Genomic DNA, 17,331 nt, shown 5'->3' with positions numbered 1-17,331 from the left:
TTCCTCAAAACACACACTTTATCACTGCCTGCTCTCTCGAACACACACAATCCTTGGCTGGCTGGCTGGCACACACACACACACACGACACACACACTTTATCACTCCCTGCTCTCTCGAACACACACAATCCTTGTCTGGCTGGCTGGCTGACTGGCTGGCTGGCTGGCTGGCTGGCTGGCACACATGACAATCATTGACAACACACACAGCAAAGCAGCTAGAAATGCAAGATGCAGGAGTGTGTGTGTCACACTGTGCTGGGCTGGGTTAGGTATACTGCAGTCAACAGTGGCAGTACTGAAGCAGCACTATAGCAGAGCTATAAGGAGCACTCAGGCCAAACCAACAACTCCATGCAGAGCAAGAGAGGTAAGGGAAGGGTCAGGGAGAAGATGCTGACCGTAGAAATGCTACTTAACCTTAAGATTTTGTCTGATTATCATTTCGTGACATGTGTGTAATGGTTGCACATACGTCAAGCAACGGTGACTGAGAATGTGTGTGGTTGAATGGGAAAACGTTGAGAAAAGTGTGTGTAAATGTGTGTCTTGGAATGCCTATCCATAACACCACACCACTCCACTCGCATGCAGTCTGAAAACACAGTCTATGGGGTGAGGATCAGCGTGAGGGTTGGGGGTCAAACATACTCCCTGAGCTCCGTCCTCCTCGTCCTCCCCCCCGAGTAAGATGAGCGGGGGGGCTCGGGACATACACACCCTCCTCAGCGAGGACACGCCCTTGAGCTGCTACCATCCGGAGGGGTGGGGGGATGAGGAGAGCGAGAGAAGGATGAAAGAATTGTGTAGAGGGATGAGGTGATGTTCCAAAGGAAAGAGAGGTAGAGGAGGAGGAAATGACAAGTGCAGCTGGGGCAATAGGAAAGCCAAATCAAAAAGTAACCCGCTAACAGGCCAGCTTTAAAAAAAATGCTTTTTTACATTATTATAATAATTGTAAAGTGCAATCTCACAGTAACACACTCTCTCTCCCCCTCCCCTCACAGTAACACACTCTCTCCCCCCCTCAACACACTCTGCAACCCTCAGTAACACACTCTGCAACCCTCAGTAACACACTCTGCAACCCTCAGTAACACACTCTCCCTGCTCCTCACAGAAACACTCTCCCCCCTCACAGAAACACTCTCTCCCCCCCTCACAGAAACACGCTCCCCCCCTCAAAGAAACACTCTCCCCCCCTCAAAGAAACACTCTCCCCCCACCTCACAGAAACACTCTCCCCCCTCAAAGAAACACCTCTCCCCCACCTCACGCACTCCCCCCCTCAAAGAAACGCACTCTACCCCCCCTCAAAGAAACGCACTCTCCCCCCCTCACAGTAACGCACTCTCTCCCCCCTCACAGTAACACACTCTCTCCCCCCTCACAGTAACGCACTCTCTCCCCCCTCACAGTAACGCACTCTCTCCCCCCTCACAGTAACGCACTCTCTCCCCCCTCACAGTAACGCACTCAGTGATTGAAATGTGAGGTGAATACGTCTCACAAACAGTAAAAGGAGTCAGTAGTTGGACCAGTCAGTCTTTTCATGTTAATACACCCGTCTGTCACTGAGTTACAATGAGTCATCATGTTAACACACCCGTCTGTCACTGAGTTACAATGAGTCATGTTAAAATCTGTTGTGACTAGGGGGCAGTATTTTCATTTTTGGAAGAAAAAAAACGTTCCCGTAGTACACGGGCTATTTTCTCAGGACAAGATGCTAGAATATGCATATAATTGACAGCTTAGGATAGAAAACACTCTAAAGTTTCCAAAACTGTAAAAATATCGTCTGTGAGTATAACAGAACTGATGTTGCAGGCGAAAGCCTGAGAAAAATCCAATCCGGAAGTGCCTCATGTTTTGAAAGCTCTGCGTTCCAATGCGTCCCTATTGAGCAGTGAATGGGCTATCAACCAGATTACTTTGTATACGTATTCCCCAAGGTGTCTACAGCATTGTGACGTAGTTTTACGCCTTTATGTTGAAGAATACCCGTAAGCGGCTACATTGCGCAAGTGGTCACCTGATGCTCCCAGAGAGATTCTCGCGTAAAATACAGAGGTAGCGATTACTTCAATCGGTCCTACTGAAAAACGAATTGTCCTGATGGATATATTATTGAATAGATATTAGAAAAACACCTTGAGGATTGATTATAAACTACGTTTGCCATGTTTCTGTCGATATTATGGAGCTAATTTGGAATATTTTTTGCGGTTTTCGTGACTGCAATTTCCGGGCGATTTCTCAGCCAAACGTGAAGAACAAACGGAGCTATTTCGCCTGCAAAAATAATATTTTTGGAAAAAAGGAACATTTGCTATCTAACTGGGAGTCTCCTGAGTGAAAACATCCAAAGTTCTTCAAAGGTAAATGATTTAATTTGATTGCTTTTCTGATTTCCGTGACTAAATTACCTGCTGCTAGCTGGTCAAAATGCTATGCTAGGCTATCGATAAACTTACACAAATGCTTGTCTAGCTTTGGCTGTAAAGCATATTTTGAAAATCTGAGATGACAGGGTGATTAACAAAAGGCTAAGCTGTGTCTCAATATATTTAAATTTGTGATGTTCAAGAATAGGAATATTTTCTAGGAATATTTATGTCCCTTGCATTATGCTAATTCATGTCAGGCGATGATTACGCTCCCTCATGCGGGATGGGGAGTCACTAGAGGGCAATGAGTCATGTTAATACACCCATCTGTCACTGAGTTACAATGAGTCATGTTAATACACCCGTCTGTCACTGAGTTACAATGAGTCATCATGTTAATACACCTGTCTGTCACTGAGTTACAATGAGTCATCATGTTAATACACTCGCCTGTCACGAGTTACAATGAGTCATCATGTTAACACACCCGTCTGTCACCAAGTTACAATGAGTCATCATGTTAACACACCTGTCTGTCACTGAGTTACAATGAGTCATCATGTTAATACACTCGCCTGTCACGAGTTACAATGAGTCATCATGTTAACACACCCGTCTGTCACTGAGTTACAATGAGTCATCATGTTAATACACTCGCCTGTCACGAGTTACAATGAGTCATCATGTTAACACACCCGTCTGTCACCAAGTTACAATGAGTCATCATGTTAACACACCCATCTGTCACTGAGTTACAATGAGTCATCATGTTAACACACCCGTCTGTCACTGAGTTACAATGAGTCATCATGTTAACACACCCATCTGTCATGGAGTTACAATAAGTCATCATGCGCTCCAAACAAGTCTATCTGCATCTGAAATGGCATCCTACATACTACACTAGCTCTGGCCAGGGCCCATTGGCCTTCAGTCAAAGTTCAGATAGGGACACATGCATGTCCCTCAATGTAATATTGACATTATTAGAGAACGATATGTGTCAATATACCCAAGTTCACTTAAAGATCTGGAGGGTGTGTCTCAGGGTGTCTGGAGGGTGTGTCTCAGGGTGTGTCTCAGGGCACAGTATACCGGGGCATGACTGATGGTCGTCAAGGTGTGAAGGTTTGTGACTGGGTGCGTCTTGGTGAGTTTGTGTGTGTCTTACCAGGGTGACTCCAGAGAGGACCTCCAGGAGGGAGATCAAGTTGTGTCCATCTCTCAGGTCCTCGTACAGGTCTGTGATGTGCTTCCTCACCTGATGGAGAGGCAGAGAGAGAGGCAGAGAGAGAGGCAGAGAGAGAGGCAGAGAGAGAGGCAGAGAGAGAGAGAGAGGCAGAGAGAGAGAGAGAGGCAGAGAGAGAGAGAGAGGCAGAGAGAGAGAGAGAGGCAGAGAGAGAGAGAGAGGCAGAGAGAGAGAGAGAGGCAGAGAGAGAGAGAGAGGCAGAGAGAGAGAGAGAGGCAGAGAGAGAGAGAGAGGCAGAGAGAGAGAGAGAGGCAGAGAGAGAGAGAGAGGCAGAGAGAGAGAGAGAGGCAGAGAGAGAGAGAGGCAGAGAGAGAGAGAGGCAGAGAGAGAGAGAGGCAGAGAGAGAGAGAGGCGGGAGAGAAAAGAGCGAAAGAGAGGGAAAGAAAAAGAGGAGAGTTAATTACGTACTCATCCTGTTCATATCATCCCAGTGTTTACAAATTACTGTTGACATAAGCAATGCCGCTAGGGACCCTAGTTTCCAGGACAACAAAACAAGTGCTCCGGCTGTGACCCCATGTGACGTCTTGGCCCAGGGTGTCCGGGGACAACCGTTGGCACGGCGACTCTGCAGCTTTGGCAGGCCTATTTCATCACCTTTTGTGTGAAAATGGGCCATCTTTTCAGACCTTGCTGATGGACTCCCAATGTCTAGGCTAAAAACTGTAGCTTAATGCTAAGAACCAGGAATTAAAAGAGAGAGAGAGAGAGAGAGAGAGGCTGGGCATTTAGAGAGAGAGAGAGGCTGGACATTTAGAGAGAGCAGAGGCTGGACATTTAGAGAGAGCAGAGGCTGGACATTTAGAGAGAGGAGAGGCTGGACATTTAGAGAGAGGAGAGGCTGGACATTTAGAGAGAGGAGAGGCTGGACATTTAGAGAGAGGAGAGGCTGGACATTTAGAGAGAGGAGAGGCTGGACATTTAGAGAGAGGAGAGGCTGGACATTTAGAGAGAGGAGAGGCTGGACATTTAGAGAGAGGAGAGGCTGGACATTTAGAGAGAGGAGAGGCTAATTACTAACCATGACTTGTGGTTTAACCTAAGGCAGAGAGAGAGACATCCTCAGACACTAAAAACACCACATTTAACCCCCCCCCAATAAAAACTCTTCACGAACCACCACAACCTCCACGCAATTGCATTAAACGTACATCTAACCCGAGAGAGACACACACACACACAGGAAATTAGGATGACAGGGAGATGCATAAACATGAGGAGAACAGATAAAAAGCTGAGTGAAGGAGGCAGTTGAGTGCAATATAACATTTGAATAGACTTTGGTTTCTGGAAGACAGATGAACTAGCGACTGATTAGGAGAAGACGTAGACACTCTTGCTTGTGTTCTATCCTTGGTCTGCGTTGAGTGACGGATAACCTAAGAACGTTATTAGGAGATAGAAAACAAAACTGAGAGAAACAAAAGTTAGTCTTTAAAAGAGGACAGGAGTCCTCCGTGTGAAATGATGGTGCAGGTCAACGCAGCCCTATCACAGACCTGGGGGATTACACTCCCACAGTGCTGTTTAGTTACCTTGGCGTGATTGACAGCTGAAGGGGAGGGGCTTGAGGCTGAGGAGTGTATGTGTACCGACCGGACTTAAATTCTATTGGCTGGGGTGAAGTGTTTGATTTAAACTGGAGTCCTCTTGTGCTATGGCTAGAGTCATGGTAGGCCAAGACTGATCCTCAGCACCCAGAATGATCTTAAACCGTCACGGATCACATTCACAACACAAATATGTTTGAGGACCACTGTGCGACATCGCATTACACAACGCAGTCCAGCAAACTGCACAAGCTGTAAAAAAAACAAGTCAACATTTCACTGCAACAGCGTAAAATCCCCATTCCTCCAGCAGAGGGCGGATTGTGCCTTTTAATCTCAGAATCCAAAACTCTGTGTTCTGTTGTTCAATGGTCAGCTCTCCCCCTGGGTGCATCTCAATAGGCCAATCCCACTTAAGGTTACAAAAAACAAGATAAGAAGCCATCTGGAAACTTTATTCACATCCTTCTGTTGCCCTGCTCTCTCCTTTATTCTCTCCCTCTGCCTTCTTTTAGTCTCTCCCTCTCTCCATCTCTCACTCTCTCCCTCTCTCACACCCTCTCTCCATCTCTCTTTTTCTCTCACTCTCTCCCTCTCTCACACCCTCTATCCATCTGTGTTGAAGCGCGGCCTAAGGGTGTGATGAAAAAGAGGGGATGTGCAATTTAGTCTTAATAACAGATACTTCTGTGTATATATAGAGTGTATGTGGATTGGGCTATCTCTGCCACACCCGTTGCTGACAGGTTACATAATCACATTTTGGAATGAGATGTTCAACGAGCAGGTGTCCACATACTTTTGGAATATAGTGTATCATGAGGGGGGTAGTTACCACTTCTGACTGGAAATGATGATGTCTCGTGCGATAACACAGAGTAGGGGGGAGAGAGAGAGGAGAGCGCATGAGAAAGAGAGGAGCGAGAGAGGGAAAGGAGAAGAGAGGAGCGAGAGAGAGGAGCGAGAGAAGCGAGAGAGAGAGAGAGAGAGAGAGAGAGAGAGAGAGAGAGAGAGAGAGAGAGAGAGAGAGAGAGAGAGAGAGAGAGAGTGTGGTCATCTTCGCTCAATTTACTGGAACCATTTCTCTGTCTCTCAGATTCAAAAAGCAATATTCAATCAATTCCACAGCTACCTGCCTTGTCTGGTATTGGTCCACTGTATTTGTGTGTCTAAGGGTCAGTTGTCTGGTATAGGTCCACTGTATGTGTGTGTCTAAGGGCCAGTTGTCTGGTATTGGTCCACTGTATTTGTGTGTCTAAGGGTCAGTTGTCTGGTATTGGTCCACTGTATTTGTGTGTCTAAGGGCCAGTTGTCTGGTATTGGTCCACTGTATGTGTGTGTCTAAGGGCCAGTTGTCTGGTATTGGTCCACTGTATTTGTGTGTCTAAGGGTCAGTTGTCTGGTATTGGTCCACTGTATTTGTGTGTCTAAGGGTCAGTTGTCTGGTATTGGTCCACTGTATTTGTGTGTCTAAGGGCCAGTTGTCTGGTATTGGTCCACTGTATGCGTGTGTCTAAGGGTCAGTTGTCTGGTATTGGTCCACTGTATTTGTGTGTCTAAGGGCCAGTTGTCTGGTATTGGTCCACTGTATTTGTGTGTCTAAGGGCCAGTTGTCTGGTATTGGTCCACTGTATGTGTGTGGCTAAGGGTCAGTTGTCTGGTATTGGTCCACTGTATTTGTGTGTCTAAAGGCCAGTTGTCTGGTATTGGTCCACTGTATGTGTGTGTCTAAGGGCCAGTTGTCTGGTATTGGTCCAGTTTCCCAGACACAGATTAAGCCTAGTTCTGATTTGAAAAGCTATTTACAATGGAGATTCTCCATTTAGTATGCTTATATAGTACAGTCCTAGGTTAAATCTGTGTTTGGGAAACAGGCCCTAGTTGTGTCATTGTGTTCCTGGCAAGCTGTCAACACAGGTCCCGAAAACCACAGTTCACAGTGAGGGCAGTGTTTATATGGATGTGTGTTTGATCTGTACAACACACTCCCAGAGTCAGCCATACACACCGACCTGACCACATGACGACACACACCCCGACCACAGCCACACCTGTCTGTCAGCTGATGTGAGGATTTGGTTGCATTATAAACATGGGTGCAGTCGGGTGATTAACAGAGAGAGCCAAGACAAACACAAGAACAGGTGGAGCGACTGGGTCACGTCACCTGTACTCTGTCAGCATCTCTACTGAACAGCCATGAAGCTCTGTGCTACGTAAACACCTGCGCTCGAGTGGAACGTCAACAGTACAGAGGAACTAGGCTGATAGGAAGAGAAAAAGGAACATGCATGATTCATTCTATTCCATACTAGACTACAAGAGACTGAAGACGTATCGCTTTAGTCTGGATTTTTTTCCACATTTTTGTTACATTACAGAAGTATTGTGAAATGGATTACATTTTTTTTTTGCAAATGGATTAAAAATAACTTAAATATTCACATAAGTTTTCAGACCTTTTGCTACAAGACTCATCCTGTGCATCCTGTTTACATTGATCATGAGATGTTTCGACAACCTGATTGGAGTCCACATGTGATACAGTGCCTTGCGAAAGTATTCGGCCCCCTTGAACTTTGCGACCTTTTGCCACATTTCAGGCTTCAAACATAAAGATATAAAACTGTATTTTTTTGTGAAGAATCAACAACAAGTGGGACACAATCATGAAGTGGAACGACATTTATTGGATATTTCAAACTTTTTTAACAAATCAAAAACTGAAAAATTGGGCGTGCAAAATGATTCAGCCCCCTTAAGTTAATACTTTGTAGCGCCACCTTTTGCTGTTATTACAGCTGTAAGTCGCTTGGAGTATGTCTCTATCAGTTTTGCACATCGAGAGACTGAAGTTTTTTCCCATTGCTCCTTGCAAAACAGCTCGAGCTCAGTGAGGTTGGATGGAGAGCATTTGTGAACAGCAGTTTTCAGTTCTTTCCACAGATTCTCGATTGGATTCAGGTCTGGACCTTGACTTGGCCATTCTAACACCTGGATATGTTTATTTTTGAACCATTCCATTGTAGATTTTGCTTTATGTTTTGGATCATTGTCTTGTTGGAAGACAAATCTCCGTCCCAGTCTCAGGTCTTTTGCAGACTCCATCAGGTTTTCCATCTTCCCATCAATTTTAACCATCTTCCCTGTCCCTGCTGAAGAAAAGCAGGCCCAAACCATGATGCTGCAACCACCATGTTTGACAGTGGGGATGGTGTGTTCAGCTGTGTTGCTTTTACGCCAAACATAACGTTTTGCATTGTTGCCAAAAAGTTCAATTTTGGTTTCATCTGACCAGAGCACCTTCTTCCACATGTTTGGTGTGTCTCCCAGGTGGCTTGTGGATCACTTTAAACAACACTTTTTATGGATATCTTTAAGAAATGTCTTTCTTCTTGCCACTCTTCCATGAAGGCCAGATTTGTGCAATATACAACTGATTGTTGTCCTATGGACAGAGTCTCCCACCTCAGCTGTAGATCTCTGCAGTTCATCCAGAGTGATCATGGGCCTCTTGGCTGCATCTCTGATCAGTCTTCTCCTTGTATGAGCTGAAAGTTTAGAGGGACGGCCAGGTCTTGGTAGATTTGCAGTGGTCTGATACTCCTTCCATTTCAATATTAAATCGCTTGCACAGTGCTCCTTGGGATGTTTAAAGCTTGGGAAATCTTTTTGTATCCAAATCCGGCTTTAAACTTCTTCACAACAGTATCTCGGACCTGCCTGGTGTGTTCCTTGTTCTTCATGATGCTCTCTGCGCTTTTAACGGACCTCTGAGACTATCACAGTGCAGGTGCATTTATATGGAGACTTGATTACACACAGGTGGATTGTATTTATCATCATTAATCATTTAGGTCAACATTGGATCATTCAGAGATCCTCACTGAACTTCTGGAGAGAGTTTGCTGCACTGAAAGTAAAGGGGCTGAATAATTTTGCACGCCCAATTTTTCAGTTTTTGATTTGTTAAAAAAGTTTGAAATATCCAATAAATGTCATTCCACTTCATGATTGTGTCCCAATTGTTGTTGATTCTTCACAAAAAAATACAGTTTTATATCTTTATGTTTGAAGCCTGAAATGTGGCAAAAGGTCGCAAAGTTCAAGGGGGCCTGAATACTTTCGCAAGGCACTGTAAATTCAATTGATTGGACATGATTTGGAAAAACCCACCCTTCTGTCTATATTAAGGTACCACAGTTGACAGTGCATGTCAAAGCAAAAGCCAAGCCATGAGGTCGAAGGAATTGTCCTAGAGCTCCGAGACGTGATTGTGTCAAGGCACAGATCTGGGGAAGGGTACCAAAACATTTCTGCAGCATTGAAGGTCCCTAAGAACAGTGGCCTCCATCATTCTTAGATGGAAGAAGTTTGGAACCACCAAGACTCGTCCTAGAGCACACCGCCCGGACAAACTGAGCAATTGGAGGAGAAGGGCCTTGGTCAGGGAGATGACCAAAAACCTAATGGTCACTCTGACAGAGCTCCAGAGTTCATCTGTGGAGATGGGAGAACCTTTCAGAAGGACAACCATCATCTCTGCAGCATTCCACCAATCAGGTCTTTATGGTAGAGTGGCCACATGGAAGACACTTCTCAGTAAAAGGCAAATGACAGCCCACTTGGAGTTTGCCAAAAGGCACCTAAAGGACTCTCAGACAATGAGAAACAAGATTCTCGGGTCTGATAAAACCAAGATTGAACTCTTTGGATTGAATGCCAAGTGTCACATCTGGAGGAAACCAAGCACCGCTCATCACGAGGCCAATACCATCCCTAAGGTGAAGCATGGTGGTGGCAGCATCATGCTGTGGGGATGTTTTTCAGGGACTGGGAGACCAGTCAGGATCGAGCAAAGTACAAAGAGATCCATGATGAAAACCTGCTCCAGAGTGCTCAGGACCTAACTGGGGCGAAAGTTCACCTTCCAACAGGACAACGACCCTTAGCACACAGCCAAGATAATGCAGGAGTGGCTTCGGGACCAGTCTCTGAATGTCCTGGAGTGGCCCAACCAGAGCAGGACTTGAACATCTCTGGAGAGACCTGAAAATAGCTGTGCAGCGACGCTTCCCATCCGACCTGACAGAACTTGAGAGGATCTGCAGAGAAGAATGGGAGAAACTCCCCAAATACAGGTGTGCCATGCTTGTTGCGTCATACTCAAGAAGACTCAAGGCTGTAATCACTGCCAAAGGTGCTTCAACAAAGTACTGAGTAAAGGGTCTGAATACTTATGTAAATGTGAATTTCCAGTTTAGTTTCTTTTAGATAAATTTGCCAAAATTGTTGCTTTGTTATTATGGGGTATTGTGTGTAGATTGATGAGAGAAAAAAAACAATGTAATCAATTTTAGAATAAGGCTGTAACATAACAAAATGTTGAAAAGGTTTAAGGGTCTGAACACTTTCCCAATGCACAGCAACACCTCCCCCATAAGCATTCCTGTCTCTTCTGTAGATGTTATATCCTTGTACTGCTACTTGCTGTATCACCAAATGAATTGTCGAAGCGAGTCTTAGAAATGGCTAATATATGAATGTTATCTGATGTTAGCAAGTTATTGATTTAATTAACCTAATTTCTAAGAATACATATATTTAATGAGCTATTTTCAGCCCTCTCCTGCGTAGCTTAAAGATGGTAATAGTATGGAAAAGAGCAAGCAAAGCAAGAGGGGGAAAAAACAAACATCCATTAATTAGCTGGTGTGTGCTGCGGAGTTGAAGCTCCAACCCCATAGGCTTGGCGCTCTCATCCTTCCCAGACTTTTGGAAGGGAGGGTGGACAATGAGCCTGTCATGCGGATGTAAACAATGTCCCTACGCAGATTTCATGGCTGGGATAAGGGTCTTTCCTCTTATGTCGCAGTGCTTCAGGATAGTCCTTGTTGAGTAAGTTGTACACGACCGTTCAAAAGTTTGGGGTCACTTAGAAATGTCAGTGTTTTTGAAAGAAAAGCACATTTTTTGTCCATTAAAATAACATCAAATTGATCAGAAACAGTGTAGATGTTGTTAATGTTGTAAATGACTATTGTAGCTGGAACGTGAAGAGGCGACTCCGGGATGCTTGGTTTGTTTGTTTGTGTGTATGTGTGTGTGTGTGTGTGTGTGTGTGTGTATGTATGTACGTACAGTGCCTTGCGAAAGTATTCGGCCCCCTTGAACTTTGCGACCTTTTGCCACATTTCAGGCTTCAAACAAAGATATAAAACTGTATTTTTTTGTGAAGAATCAACAACAAGTGGGACACAATCATGAAGTGGAACGACATTTATTGGATATTTCAAACTTTTTTAACAAATCAAAAACTGAAAAATTGGGCATGCAAAATTATTCAGCCCCTTTACTTGCAGTGCAGCAAACTCTCTCCAGAAGTTCAGTGAGGATCTCTGAATGATCCAATGTTGACCTAAATGACTAATGATGATAAATTACAATCCACCTGTGTGTAATCAAGTCTCCATATAAATGCACCTGCACTGTGATAGTCTCAGAGGTCCGTTAAAAGCGCAGAGAGCATCATGAAGAACAAGGAACACCAGGCAGGTCCGAGATACTGTTGTGAAGAAGTTTAAAGCCGGATTTGGATACAAAAAGATTTCCCAAGCTTTAAACATCCCAAGGAGCACTGTGCAAGCGATAATATTGAAATGGAAGGAGTATCAGACCACTGCAAATCTACCAAGACCTGGCCGTCCCTCTAAACTTTCAGCTCATACAAGGAGAAGACTGATCAGAGATGCAGCCAAGAGGCCCATGATCACTCTGGATGAACTGCAGAGATCTACAGCTGAGGTGGGAGACTCTGTCCATAGGACAACAATCAGTTGTATATTGCACAAATCTGGCCTTTATGGAAGAGTGGCAAGAAGAAAGCCATTTCTTAAAGATATCCATAAAAAGTGTCGTTTAAAGTTTGCCACAAGCCACCTGGGAGACACACCAAACATGTGGAAGAAGGTGCTCTGGTCAGATGAAACCAAAACGGCAACAATGCAAAACGTTATGTTTGGCGTAAAAGCAACACAGCTGAACACACCATCCCCGCTGTCAAACATGGTGGTGGCAGCATCATGGTTTGGGCCTGCTTTTCTTCAGCAGGGACAGGGAAGATGGTTAAAATTGATGGGAAGATGGATGGAGCCAAATACAGGACCATTCTGGAAGAACCTGATGGAGTCTGCAAAAGACCTGAGACTGGGACGGAGATTTGTCTTCCAACAAGACAATGATCCAAAACATAAAGCAAAATCTACAATGGAATGGTTCAAAAATAAACATATCCAGGTGTTAGAATGGCCAAGTCAAAGTCCAGACCTGAATCCAATCGAGAATCTGTGGAAAGAACTGAAAACTGCTGTTCACAAATGTTCTCCATCCAACCTCACTGAGCTCGAGCTGTTTTGCAAGGAGGAATGGGAAAACATTTCAGTCTCTCGATGTGCAAAACTGATAGAGACATACCCCAAGCGACTTACAGCTGTAATTGCAGCAAAAGGTGGCGCTACAAAGTACTTCTAATTGTGTTAGCATTCTGGTGATAGATGCCCAATGGGATTTTTTGCATTTTCTTTGGGGGGGGGGCATCCCCTTATGTACTAAACCGGTAATACAGTAAATCCCTGGATGAGAGAAGGACTGTATGACGATATATAAAAATTGGAATACTGCCCAACCCTGACAGACCAACTTAATTTTTTTATTAATATTTCAGATAAGTCGTAGAGAGAGAGAGCAACCAGACATAGAAAAGAGAGAAAGAGAAAGTCCGGAACAAACCAGCACCAAGACCGGCAACCCCATACAGACAACAGCCCTGAGACAGACAAATCCATTACTTCCAGTCAAACTATTACATTAATTTAATGCCAGACAGACTCAGTAATATCACCTGGTCACCTCAGCCTGCTACTGCCTCTAATCATACTATTAGAAAAATAATAACAGCCTAATTAACTCAGTGCATCTGCTCCCACAGAGTAATGAGAATAATGTTAGCCAGACACAGGCACACAGTAAACAAAAACAGAGTCAGTGCTGGAGGCACTGTGTGGAATTTAACAAATAATCTAGCACTACTATTCTACTTGATTCCTTTCTATGATGGTCTGAGTCACAATCGGTCTCCGCGTGTATGTGTGTGTGTGTGTGTGCCCAATTGCGCCACAACCCCTCACCAACCCCCCCCAAAAAATGATGCTGCGATTCTGTACTGTACCTTGATGAGATGTTTGTTCACCCATTTCATGAACGTTTTCTTCTGCACCCGGTCTCGCTCATCTGGAGAAGAAAAGAAGGAGCAAGAGAGAGAAACAGGAGAGAGAGTTCATTATACAACACGTACAGTGCAGCGTCATTCCTCAGTACTGTATTTGTTAGATGCACTCTCCATCGCCCTGAAACACTTCTCTGTACTGAAGCGGTCTGGTAGCCTGGGAGTGCAGCGTTGAGTCAGATTTAACCAGGCTAGCTGTCTGTTTCAGGCAGTGTTCCACTAAAATCTATTTGTCTGAACTGGGAGGACTCAACAGCAAATGTCTGCTTCCTTGGTAGCGTCTGGAAGACATTTGCCTCGTCATGCCTTTTGTTTTGTGCGAGTAGTACATTTGTTGACACTGCAGCGTCTTTGGTGACAGCATAGGATGCATTCCACCCAGCTACAGGAAACTTCATAGAGGATCAATGATCCTATTATATCAATTAACCTCAGTCAAAGCATAGGCTGGTGAGCTAACCTCTGGACCTAAACAGTGATTTTGGGAGGCTTGATGAGAAAATAAAGTCATGGCTTTATATTGACAGTAATGTGGCTTGCATAGTGAATAGGAGTGTTGACAAAAACCTTTACATGTTCTCTCATTCAAACTTCCTTCTGCCAAGGACTGACGGGCATAGAGCTGCTATGAGATTATCCTCACACACCCTCCCCTTTTGTTCACACACGCTACGACTCAATTGTGAACTATCTTTCACGCGAGCGCGCGCTTATTCAATATCGCCAAATAATGTACTCAAGCTTTCCCTCTCACTCACTCTTTTTCCATCACACACACACTTTTTTCCCCCCTCTCTCAGCCTATTTCGGTTTGCCTGTTCTGAGCTCAGTTCAGACCGCGTCATCCAGAGGCCAGAGGAGTGACACAGCGATGCCCAGAATAGAGCCTGATGGCAGGCTTCGTTGCGGTTATCTCCCCCTCCCCCACAGCCCATGGAGCCTCCTCTTCTCATATCTGGGTCTCTATGTATGGCATGCAAACGGGTAGGCCTGCGTTTCCTGCCTTCCTGTTCATATCCGACTCCCTCCAATGGAATGCCTCTTCCCGCTTTCCCTGGTTGTTACTATCTGGCAATGTTAGAAAGTGCATAAGGAGGTATTTAACAGCTAACGTGATTTGAACCACTACCCCAAACCCACATACAAACTGTATATCTTAACCCCCTATAATGAGAATATATCATATTTGGCAATATTAGCACACTTGATCTTTATAGCATGGCTACCTTGTGACTGCTTTCTCCCCTCCTCTGCTTTGTGCCAACCAATCAGAGAATAGTTCCTGCTGGTACTTCCCCAACTCGACTCCAATAGGCTCCACAGCTGACGTGGTTGCTGTGGTGACGCTATGACACCAAGCGGGCCATGTGGAGGGAGATCGGTCTACATACGTTACACACCACGTTAAAAACTGGTGTGAACGCACACTCTCTCTCGCACACGTTTCCCAGTTTGCAAACACAAGTGGTCTTAGTGAGCTTTTATATCTGTTAGTGGCCTCTTTTTGATAACGACAGACTGATATTTGACGAGACAGCACTTCAAAAGCTTGTCTGTTCAAACAATATTTTTTACAGTAGAAATGCTGGTCAAACACCTGCACACAGTGGGGGGGGGGGGGGGGGGGGGGGGGGCAAGCCCATGGAACACACACACACACATTTCAACATGCTCTTGCTAAATTATTTCAACAGGAAAGCACACCTCAGTTAACAAACCTGCCTGGTACGCTAGCCTAGCCTGCTCAGTATAAACACTATGCTTTCTTTGTGACATTTGGGTTAGGCTTTGTAGTCATAAAAATCTGCTATTGTTAACAGTATACGGTGCCTTTGGGAAAGTATTCAGACCCCTTCACTTTTCCACATTTTGTTACGTTATAGCCTTACTGTAAAAAAAAATAAAAATGTAAGTCCTCAGCAATCTACATATCCCATAATGACAAAGCGAAACGTTTTTTTTTTTTATGTTTTGCAAATGTACATTTCTATATAAAAATAGAAATACCTTATTTTAATAAGTATTCAGACCCCAGACTCGAAATGTAGCTCAGGTGCATCCTGTTTTCATTCATCATCCTTGAGATCTTTGTCCAACTTGATTGGAGTCCACCTGTGATAAATTCAGTTGATTGGACATGATTGGAAAAAGGTGGCTGTCTATATAAGGTCCCACAGTTGACAGTGTATGTCAGAGCAAAAACCAAGCCATGAGGTCGGAGGAATTGTCCGTAGAACTCCGAGACAGGATTGTGTCGAGACACAGATCTGGGGAAGAGTGCCATAAAATGTCTGCAGCATTGAAGGTCCCCAAGAACACAGGTGTCCTCCGTCATTCTGAAGTTTAAAACCGCCAAGATTCTTCCTAGAGCTGGCCGCTCAGGCAAACTGAGCAATTTGGGGAGAAGGGCCTTGGACAGGGAGGTGACAGGATGGTCACTCTGACAGAGCTCCTCTGTGGGGATGGGAGAAACTTCCAGAAGGACAACCATCTCTGCAGCACTCCAACAATCAGGTCTTTATGGTAGAGTGACCAGACGGAAGACACTCCTCAGTAAAAGGCACGACAGCCCACTTGGACCATGAGAAACAAAATTCTCTGGTCTGCTAAAAAACAAGATTGAACTCTTTGACCTGAATTACCAAGCGACACATCTGGAGGAAACCTGCACCATCCCTTTAGTGAAACATGGTGGTGGCAGCATCATGCTATGGGGATGTTTTTCAGCGGCAGGGACTGGGAGACTTGTCAGAATTGATCCGTTCATCTTTGCTTCAAACTACAGAGAGATCCTTGATGAAAACCTGCTCCAGATCACTCAGGACCTCAGACTGGGGTGAACGACCCAAAGCACACAGCCAAGACAACGCAGGAGTGGCTTCGGGACAAGTCGTCTGAATGTCGTTGAGTGGCCCAGCCAGATCCCGGACCTGAACTCGATCAAACATTTCTGAAGAGACCTGAAAATAGCTGTGCAGCATCACTCCCCATCCAACCTGACAGAGCTTGAGAGGATCTGCAGAGAAGAATGGGGAAAAACTCCCCAAATACAGGTGTGCCAAGCTTGTAGCGTCATACCCTAGAAGACTCTAGACTGTAGTCGCTGCCAAAGGTCCAACAAAGTACTGATTAAAAGGGTCTGAATACTTATGTAAAATGTGATATTTCCATTTTTTATTTGATATAAATTACCAAAATTACTAAAAACCTATTTTTGCTTTGTCATCATGGGGCATTGTGTGTAGATTGAGGGGAAAAAAACAATGTAATAGGTTACAGCCTTATTGTAAATTTTTTTAAAAAAATTTAAAAAAAATTAACACAATGTGGGGAATAAAATCAAGGCGTCTGAATACTTTCCGAAGGCACTGTATAAAAAAAAGCATGGTGCCCCCTAGATGTTGAGACAGGAATTAACACGGTGCGCCACATTGACAACTGCCAGTGGGGGACACGTCCATTGCCACTGAACTGTGATGGGGAGTTAAATTATTAGCTTAAATTATGACTATTCAATTTACCAATCACATAAGGAAATCATAACTTTCATAAGTATGCAAATGGAATGCTGCATGGAATGCTTTGTATTTCTTAAGGTGAAAATGTACCTCCCCAAACTTGTAACTCACGCGCCTATGAGCACGACAGTTAGGCCAAGGTTGTTTCGATGCTAATGTTGTGCCCCTCCGCCCAGCCGGCTATGCCGATGACACCAATCACCGACACCTGAAATTCCATGACAGTCACAGCCCTATTGCCATGGGAAGAGCCTACAAACCAACAAGGTGGTGTGTGTGCTGTGTTTGCATGTGTGACAGCCACGGAGAGGCACACATTTCACCACACAGAGAGACCT

At 44.7% G+C, this 17,331-nt stretch overlaps 1 protein-coding gene across 7 annotated transcripts in view; it reads right to left on the bottom strand.

The window, feature by feature from the left end:
- The window catches only part of LOC110496159 (microtubule-actin cross-linking factor 1), a 273,689-nt gene that overhangs the window by 153,282 nt on the left and 103,076 nt on the right, over nucleotides 1-17,331 (bottom strand). For 4 of the 7 annotated variants that reach the window (XM_036952697.1, XM_036952700.1, XM_036952701.1 and 1 more), the window contains 3 exons: nucleotides 13,419-13,480; nucleotides 3,564-3,653; nucleotides 654-752 (listed from right to left, as the gene is read on the bottom strand). In XM_036952697.1, the coding sequence (XP_036808592.1) occupies nucleotides 654-752; nucleotides 3,564-3,653; nucleotides 13,419-13,480 (251 nt within the window). The remainder of the gene's footprint in view (nucleotides 1-653; nucleotides 753-3,563; nucleotides 3,654-13,418; nucleotides 13,481-17,331) is intronic. The other 3 variants (XM_036952698.1, XM_036952699.1, XM_036952703.1) reach the window with 1 other exon arrangement.

Source organism: Oncorhynchus mykiss, chromosome 18 (genome assembly GCF_013265735.2).
Source record: "Oncorhynchus mykiss isolate Arlee chromosome 18, USDA_OmykA_1.1, whole genome shotgun sequence".
Classification (NCBI taxonomy): Eukaryota; Metazoa; Chordata; class Actinopteri; order Salmoniformes; family Salmonidae; genus Oncorhynchus; species Oncorhynchus mykiss.
The sequence above is the reverse complement of the archived record's forward strand: the minus strand, read 5'-3'. Positions and strand labels throughout refer to the sequence as shown.